This window comes from Haliaeetus albicilla, chromosome 2 (assembly GCF_947461875.1).
Source record: "Haliaeetus albicilla chromosome 2, bHalAlb1.1, whole genome shotgun sequence".
NCBI classification, from domain to species: domain Eukaryota; kingdom Metazoa; phylum Chordata; class Aves; order Accipitriformes; family Accipitridae; genus Haliaeetus; species Haliaeetus albicilla.
In genome coordinates, this window is record NC_091484.1 from 7167180 (window position 1) to 7176629 (window position 9450).

The following is a 9450-nucleotide window of genomic DNA, read 5'->3' on the forward strand; positions in this document are numbered from 1 at the left end:
TTCTTCGAAACAATGCTAAGCTGAGGAATTTCTTAATCCAATTTAAAAAAAAAGCGGCACCTAACCAGAATATCTCCTTTTCTCCCACATAAAATAAACTCACATTTTGAAATGCAAGATAATTACATTACAGCAATGAATGATCAAAATGACAGTACATTTCAGTGGATCTGAATCAAAATGCTGTAGATTTTCAGAGTTTGTGATTTTAAGTCTAGCCCCCCAAAAGTAGTCCCAAAAATTTTGCACAGTAGAAGAAAACCCATTCATTGCTCAGGATAACCACAGCTATTCTGGGGGGAGCTGTGCTTCCTAATATGGAAGAAAACTCCGTCAGGCATTTGAAATAGAAACGTGGCTTTCTTATGAGATACCTCAGAATAACGGGCCCTTGGTGACCTTCCCAGCAGGAACCACAGCACAGGGCCATCTCTGCTGAGGGCAGGGGCAAATTCCAGCTCTATTTCTACCAGCACTTCACTGAATGGAAGGCAGGCTTACAAGAGGTGGAAGGAAAATGACAACACAGGGCACAATATCATCTTATGCGACTCACCTTTGCCTTGGATCGCTTGGGGTTACCTGCGAGGTTATGGGAGAACTCTCTCCCATCAGTCTTGTTGCAGCTTCCCTATATTTAATCAGGTCATTCCTGTCCTAGAACTAGTGATGTTTTTCTGCAGCCCTGGTGATCGGTGTGGCTTCTCTGACCTGCCCACGTGTATGTATTTCTGTACCTCTCACCTGAAATCCAAGAGTCTCTTAAAAAGGTTTTCCATAGCTTATGTTTCTGAGCTCTGGGTTTTGCAGTTCCACAGGCATAGATGGTCTGCAGTTTTAAGTGTGCATTTTTATCATCTATTTGCTATATCAATTCAATTTTTAAAGGATGGGTAGCGGACAAAAGAATTTCTTACTTCTGTGAGTAGGTTAGAAAAGTCCCTGTAACCAGCATCCTGATTCCAGCTTGGGAACCCTGTAGTGAGTTAGCTTCCAACAACAAGTGTTGAAAAAATATTTTTCTGGTACTTCTACTTGGGTCTCCAGCTCAGGCTATATGTCCAGGATGGACACAACTTTAAAACTACACTGATAGTCATGGTTGTTCAGATCCACAATTCAGGTCCATGCTTTATTCTTTGGCTTCAGCATTGTCACCCGTTGCAAGAAGTCTGTATTCTGGATCCAGCCGCACTGGACAGAACAACAGATTCCACATTATCTTAATGTTGTGTGTTGCTTTTGTAGGCCTGAAGTTGCAACTATCACTAGTAATGCAACTGTCACTAGTAATGCAGGTGATTCAAAGACAGGAATTTAGAAAATAGGTAAAGGGTGCCTTTCCCTGTCACTCGTTTCATAGGTTCTCCTTTTATATAGTAGGCAATAATCAGAGAAATCCGCTTTTTGCTAATATGAGGTCAGAGGAGGCCCAGGGAAAAAAGAAAAAAAAATAATCTATTTTCTCAGGCCTTTTTTGGCGCTGCACAAAGCGCCAGAGGGGCATTTCATACGTATTGAACCCAGCCATTATTTTATGACTAAAACTGAAAGTGTTTAAAAAAAAAAAGCAAGCCTTAAGTGCGACAGCTGAGCAGTGATGCCTCACTCCCTGTTGGGGCATTGCTGTGGGTACTGGGGCATGCAGCAAGCGCAGGGGCAGCCCAGCCTTATGGCCACCCATTCTCCCCGTGCAGAGAACAGCAGCAGCGACCAGCGACAAGCCTGCAAGAAGCACGAGCTCTACGTCAGCTTCAGGGACCTAGGGTGGCAGGTAAGGCTGTGCGTGACTGGGGTGTGAGCTGGGGTGCCTTTGCAGATCGCTTATCGAGCTGCAATAGTGAGATCAACCCAATAAGTTGATTATTTTTTTTTTTTTTATCCCCAAGGGGAAAAAAATTTGTATATTGCCTTTAGCATGCTTGAGAAGTGCTTCTGCAAAGTTAGGGTATATAAATATTTAGTGTGAGACTGTCTAGAAACTCAAAACACTTAGGTCCTTTTGAGAAACTGTGGCCCTGAATTTCCTCCGGCAGTGCTGAACGCACATATGGCTCTCTCCATTTTCATCTATCAATTCTTTTAAATCTCGTTAAAGACATTTTCATTTCTGAAAGCTTGTACCTGCATTTCAGTGATGGGTGAAGTGATCCTTTTGGACAGCCAGGAGGACACTGCTGAATGGATAAACTAAACCCTGAAGTTCACCTACTCTATGGGCACATTTGCAAAGTGGGATGTGTCCCTCCAGGAAAAGCAGCTGCTTTAGAGGTGTACAAGATAGCATTAGAAAGGCCAGCGTACCAGATTTTATTTTGCAGGCCACTGTAATTGCATGTGAATGTATGATTGATAGTTCTATGTGTTGTTTTACTCTTTGTTTCACTGCACAATATTTCTGTCTTTCTCCACATTCTAACGTACTCAATTTAATCAAGGACTGGATCATTGCTCCGGAGGGCTACGCTGCGTATTACTGTGAAGGAGAATGTGCTTTCCCGTTGAATTCATACATGAATGCTACAAATCATGCCATTGTACAGACACTGGTAGGTGCACTATAGCTCCTACTACAGTATTATATCTGATAGGTGCTACTCAGAAAGAAGTTTGTATGCAAAAAAAATCTCTAAGCTAACAAGAGAAGGAAGGTCTGCATTAGCTCATTAAGATGCCTGCAGCATCTGGCTCAACATGTCTAGCCAAGTGGCCTGAATTAACAGTTGGCTAGGAATTACCCTGTCTTTGCTGCAAGCATTAACATGCTCTCTCTAGTTTAAAAGGGCCCAACGATAGGCATCTCAATGGTGGTATAGTCCCACTGCATGGGAAGGAAAGAGCAGGACGCGAGACCCACTGTCAGCACCTCTTGGAAAAACTCTGTAAGGATAAACTGTACGCTGCCGCCAAAAGCGGATTTGGAGGCAGACTGAGAAAGGGGTCAGCGAATCCCCAAATTACACAGCCCAGCTGCTCTGTGGGTGTATTTGTTTTATGAAATTGTGCAAAGATGTCCAGATGGGAGCCCCGAGCTGGCGTGTCCTCATGCCACAGCGCCTGTGCTCAGGGGGACCGTTGGCTGGGGGCCACCCAGCTCCAGCTGTGTCACCAAAGCCAATGCACCACAGCTCTTGGCACGGGCCAGAAGACACATTGGTTCTGAGTACCCCGGCCAGGCAGGGCCCCCAGCTGACCTGCCTGGATGCCCATCCCTACCCAGTTCGGGTCCAGCTTAACAGCCCAGGCATCTACATCCCATGCACATCTAAGGACAACGTTGCAAAAAGCATTAAGAAAACTAGAAGCATCTACATTCCCAAGGGAAGAAGTATCTGTGTGTTTTTCTCCTGGTAGATTGCTTTTTATTTGCTTTTTTCCCCCCTCTCCTCGGAGGTCCCACAGCAGGGAGCACAGGGGATGCGGAGCCCTTGGCCCCAGCTGGGTCTCAGTGCTGCCAGCCACAGGGACAGGGGCCCCCCCGCCCAGGGCTGATGGGATTTCTCACAAAACCTCGCCCGCACGTCCCACAGAGTTTATCGTAACTGGTACACTTCTGCAGAATGCTGACTGCTCTGACAAATGGGAATTTTCTAATGAAAACCTGCCTCACTGAAAGATTTCCAACTAGATCTGACTTGGGTGCTTGCGTCAGCCTCTGTACAGGCAGGGGACATCTCAAAACGTTTGTACACAAAGCCAGGTGTTCAAAACATGTCAGAGTGAGTGTATGGGACAGACAGAAGAAGGTTGCCTGGGAAAGAAAAATATGGGGGAGGAGAGGGGAAAAGTAAATCTTAACACGCCTCTACTTTCATTCCCCAGGTTCACTTTATAAACCCAGAGACTGTGCCGAAACCCTGCTGCGCTCCTACACAACTCAATGCCATCTCAGTGCTCTATTTTGATGACAGCTCCAATGTTATCTTAAAAAAATACAGGAACATGGTGGTACGAGCATGTGGCTGTCATTAGATTTGTAGGAAAGAAAAAAAAAGTTATTTGTAAAGAGTGGTTTTGTATGGCTATATGGGGGAAGGGAAAAGGTTAGCACTCCAGCAATGGGTTTAAAAAAATCCCAAACAGTTTTTAGGACCGGGCTTCTGAAAGTTCAGACAATGGAACAGTTTCTGGATCTAAGTGGTATTTGAACACATTTTGTTTTAGTTTATTACAGACAATGAGCTTGTAAACTGAAACAAGCCAGAGAAACCATTTAAAACCAAATCTGCCTACAAAATTGGCTCCTACAATACATACTTTTGCAAATGAGTCTTTCTGAAGATTGCAAACTCAGTGTTGATTGCGAGTTAAAAAATAATAATCTATCCAAGGTGAGAATGTGCTGTGACTAATAAGCATGTGTAGTTCCTGTAACACAGTTTGCAATAAAATAAGTGAACAAAATATACCTGGAGTGAACAGGTATTTTGTTAGAGAATTATTACTTCCATCCCTCTGTTTGCTTGAATTTCATAAGCAAAACCAAAGATTAATTACGTGCAACTTTTAGTTTTAAACTATAGTAGCAAAACCTATATCTGGATCGATGCAAATTCAAAGGACAGATCAGTCTAAGAAAAAAAAAAAATTCTAATTGGCAAGCAAAAGAACTGAAGAAAATAATTCCAAAGAGCAAGACTTTTTGGGTATACTTTTTTCAACAGGGAAGGAAATTTCCTCTAGCAACCAGAAAGAATTTGAATTTGCTATGAACTTGAAACAGGAAAGCAGCAAAATGTTAAGAAACAGGGATTAAACCTAATGTTTAGCTGGGGTATCCTAAGCAGTTACAGAGTTGTGAAAGCCAGCTAAAGATCCTGCTTCTGTTTGGAAAATGTCCATTGACTTCACTGACAGAACAAGTTCCAATGCTTTTTTGACAATGTGGAGGCTCAAGTGCAGAAGGTGCTGTCAGCTGGGACATACACCCAGCACCACACAGACCCAGCTAGAAACAAGCTAGGAAACGTTACTGCCCAGGGTCAGTGTTTACGATAAAACCCCTGCTCTACTATTGGCTTCACCTTTTAAAAATAAAAAATAATAATTAAAAAAATGTCCTTTTCAAGAGCCACACCAACAAACTGGAACCAGGAGCAAGAAAATGTCCCCTCAAGGCTTTTCTTTTTCCTTTTTTTAAAGTCACAGGTTACACAAACATCACACTTATGTAATTAAAACTCAGTTAAAGTTGTTGTGAAGAAGAATACAAAGTAGCACTAACCAATCACAAACCAATTCAACGCTTTGGCATACGCTGTGGTTACAAAAGTAGGATTGGCATAAATTTCACCAGGGAGATAAAAAAGAAAATTCTGTCCAATAAAACACCAGGTCCACAGCACATCCAGCTCTAAATCTCCAAACTTCAAAAACCTAAACCTCCAACAGATGGGTCCAGAACATAATAAATCCATGGAGATGGTTCCCTCTGCTCAGTGAGTGGACAGGGCGATGCAGCCGCAGTGGGAACTTGGCTCCGTATCTTGCCTTAGAGAAGAGCTAGAGAAAGAAGATAAATGAACGCAACCGCCCGATTCTGGAAATCACTCACTGCTCTTCTTCCTTTAAGTCACAGATCAAATCCAGACCAGATGCCTCACTTTACAAAGAATAAGCAAAGGAAGAAAAAAATTACTGTCTATGAAATAAATTGGAAACTTGTTTCTGATGGTCTAATACTAATCTCATTTAAGTCAATTGGTGTTTTCCCAGCAGTTTTCTAAGTAGCAGGATTAGGCTCATGGGAAAGTGGAATTCTCTCCATGACATTGGTAGGTTTTGGACCGGGGCCTCGGTGAGCAGTTGCCACATTGCCAGATGTGACCAGCTTCCAGCCCAGGCAACTCAAACTTCTGCAGGACCAGCCTGGCCGCAGCACACAGGCTCTGCAAGTGCAACTCCAGCAAACTTCCCAGCTGCCCCAAGGTGAGACTTGGACCACACGCAGCCAAACGGCAGGACAACAGCTGCGGCCCAAAGCCCATCTCTCCCTGGAGCCTGCAGACAAGACCATCTATGATAAACAGCCAAAACCGCCCTCGGTGCGTCTCTTATTTAGAGCGAGGTACTGAAATCACACAGATTGGAAGTGTCTTTTGACATTGTATACGTATATACACCAGTGCTTCTGTAAACCTCCTGAAGGAGGTTAAGGTGCTGCCTAGAAAGTTAAAAGCTAATCATGCCTAAACTTCCACTATTTAGTAGTCAAGGATTAGTTTTTCTTGCGGGTGTTTCAGTGTTGGTGGTCACTGCGTTGGTGTATTGCATTTTTAACTCGGACCACGGTATCTTGCTGTATAGGATTCATATATTAAATATTATGTGGGGATTGTTTCTGTTTTGTTTTGGTTTTGTTTTTTTTGAAACATAATAACAGGATTTCTGTTGCTAGGCTCAACATCAGCTTCACTGTTTGTACATTTTTATGTAAATAGTTGTCACAAGCAGAAGAAGAATTATTTATTTCCACCTCGGAATTCCTTTTCAGTCACATCCAGGAAAAATGATTCTCGGTTCCTAAACACATTTGTTTCCTTATTTAAGAAGATATTTATTAACAGTTGGCAAAAATGCATACACGTTTCTGGTTCTTTTCATACAGGAGTTGTCAGAAGCCTTTTGTACAAACTAGTAAAATAAATCATTGCAACTTTGCAAAAGATATCCCAACAACATTGTGTATCTGCGTGGTTATTCTCCCTATATTCAAAGAACCTTTTTGGCTGGGCAGTATTTCATCCTGAGCCTCTGTTTTCACGTAGATCAATCTCTACGTACAGGCAAAACCGGCACATGTCGCTATTTGGTGCGACTCCCTCAGTCCAAATACAACAGAGAGGGAAGAATACAAAAAATATGAATATGTTTTGCAGTCTGCACTGCAAAGATCCATGATTGAATTATAGTGCAGCTGTCAGCAGCTGTTTCAAAGAAGCAGGGGGTAAATTAGTTCTGTTTACTGCTAACATAGTTCAGAGATTTAGTCATCCCAATAAAATTATAGAGGCACAAGAAAGGAAGAAAGAAACTCCAAAGGAACATCAGCCAAGAAGCTGACATTTTCTAATTTAGATTGTTTTAGCATATTTCAGAGATGCTGCTGGCATGAGGTTTCCTACTGTGGATACCACACCGCATTGCTATGGAGGCAGCTGAAAAAAAAATAACAGTCTAAATCCCTGTATTAACTAAACATTATATCTTCAGGGCATACCAGCAATTTTTGGTTCTTGTTTACTTTGAACTGTGAGCAGAGTTGTGCCAGTTTATGTAGATGTATTTGCTGATCCAGAGGCTTAAATCATCAGCAATTTGGAGTCAAACTACCATCTTTCACAAGCGATTACAAATTCATAAGTATATTTGCTTCATGCACTGATCTGAAGTCCAGCAAAGCATCAGTGGAAAGACCTTTATTGACCTAAACTGATGCCTACTACGCTTCCGTATGCCTAGACTAATTTTAGAAGGAGGATCCTCTGGTATTTCTCAGTATGGTCCCAGTTCTCTGCATTTAGACCCAGTGTAAGTCAGAGGTGCTTCCAGCAAGGGGAAGGGAAGAGACACATAAAAAAAGAAAAACGATCCTGCTTTACAGTGCCAGTCTTGCAGCCAACAGAAGCTTTACCACTAACTTCAACACATCCAGCCTTATATCATGAAATATCGGTTGGTTTCCAGCTCTGCCACAAACACACTCAACTTGCTGGATGTGCTTCGGAGCAGCTTTCCCAGCCTGGGAGCCAAAACTCCATTCCCGAGCTGGTTGCAGCCTCCCCTCAGTCCGCAGCGCTACTGTGGCTTTGTCTCCTCATCTACTGTTCTGGAAGAGGCATTCTTCACATCAATATGTATACTGCCATAAACTGGCAGGGCCATAAAACTGTAGTGAACCAGCTTCGAAACAGCTAGATTTATCTGAGTAATGACATTTTAAAGCACATTTAAAACATTTTATAGATCAGTTATTTTAACTTCCTTTCAGGCCAAACTTTGAGGATGTTATGTTTGCTTAATTGAGCTGGTTTAGATCTGTTCCAGTACTGACAATAGGATCCTTTTGTCCCTGCGCAGGAAACTGCCTCCGTTGCTGCCAACGTTCATATAATAAAAGATAATGATTTAAGTAAGTCTTAGTGTAATTTTAAGATTTCTGATTTTTGTGGAAGCGTCAGCTGTAAAGCCTAAAACCAGAGAGGCAGAGCAGAGCTCGCACAAGCGCAGCTCAGTGGCATTGCCAAGGATCGCGGGATTTCCTCCGCTGCTCTATTCAATCCTTTCAGCTCTGCCTGCAATGGGAACAGACACTTTCTGGATGAGTAAAACCAAAATACTCATCTTTTGAGTTCAGAATTTGCATCCTCTGTACGTTTCCACCCAAATACCCTGCTTGCTGACTTCCATTGCTGCCACAAACACATTATTCTCTCTATTCAGCCGTTCCTTTGGAGAGAAACTCTGCCCAATTAAGCTAAAAGGAGCCCGTTTGAAGTTTTTATTTATCAGGTAATGATTGACAAGACCTTGAGGCAAAAAATAGGAGCACTTTATACTACAGTCATTCATTACCCAAGTACGAAAGCAACACAAATGGGTTATTATGGCCACTTTGGGTTACTCTGTTTTAAATAAAAATATCTATTCCCTTTTTCTGCTTAATGCAGTAGAATTTGTGTTCCTAAACCAGCAGCTAAGAAAGATCAGAAGTTTTGGATAACACACGTTTAATGCACTGATTTGTTTCCTAGCATGCACGCTGGTTTTCCTAGAGTCTGTTTGCTGACCAGGCAGTAAGAGCAGACTTTTTAATTTTAATGTTTTGAGAGTTATTTTGATATTGTGAGGTTTGCCACTTTGGGACAAATCTGCTGTTTTCTCCAATTAATAGAATCCTGATGTTTGAAATAATTCCATAAATGAAGACAGCACAATCTTTAGAAGCTTCACTTTTTTTCCCCATCAGAGAAAAGTACTGGGGAAACTAGGGGAGAAAAGGGGGCTACAGCCTCAGTCCCACGAACCCTTAGAGAGGTTGCTTTGCACTTGACTAATTTCTGCAGGCATGGTTAAGCATTTAACCATTTGCAGAATAAAGCTCTACATGGGGCTGCTTGAATTAACCTCACCCTCAAAAGAATTGGCTTGCTTGTCTGCAATAAAACCCAATCCCAGGCCAGTCAGCAGTAATTTGGGGAATGGAGCATTTGTGTCTGGAATTGGGAGGGGGCGAGTGGCTGTATTCACTGCAATGTCCATGGGCTTGCCTGTAATTAAAACCATGCACTTACCCTTTCTGAATGGGAAGCTGAAGTGACTCCTGAGTTAGCAGCTCTGTGCTGCTGATAACTTTGGCCTAATGGTCTTATTTTAAGCAGCTCTTAAGAAAAAGGGGGGGATGCCAGGATCTCAGCAGATCTGTTGTGCTTTAGCATGTCAGCACCTGTA

General features: G+C 42.5%; 1 protein-coding gene across 1 annotated transcript in view; it reads left to right on the forward strand.

The window, feature by feature from the left end:
• The window catches only part of BMP7 (bone morphogenetic protein 7), a 48341-nt gene extending 41663 nt beyond the window's left edge, over window positions 1-6678 (forward strand). Inside the window, exons 5-7 of the mRNA XM_069804583.1 lie at window positions 1698-1774; window positions 2439-2549; window positions 3823-6678. Of these exons, the coding sequence (XP_069660684.1) occupies window positions 1698-1774; window positions 2439-2549; window positions 3823-3972 (338 nt within the window). The 3' untranslated portion in view covers window positions 3973-6678. The remainder of the gene's footprint in view (window positions 1-1697; window positions 1775-2438; window positions 2550-3822) is intronic.
• Window positions 6679-9450: the final 2772 nt, after the last annotated feature.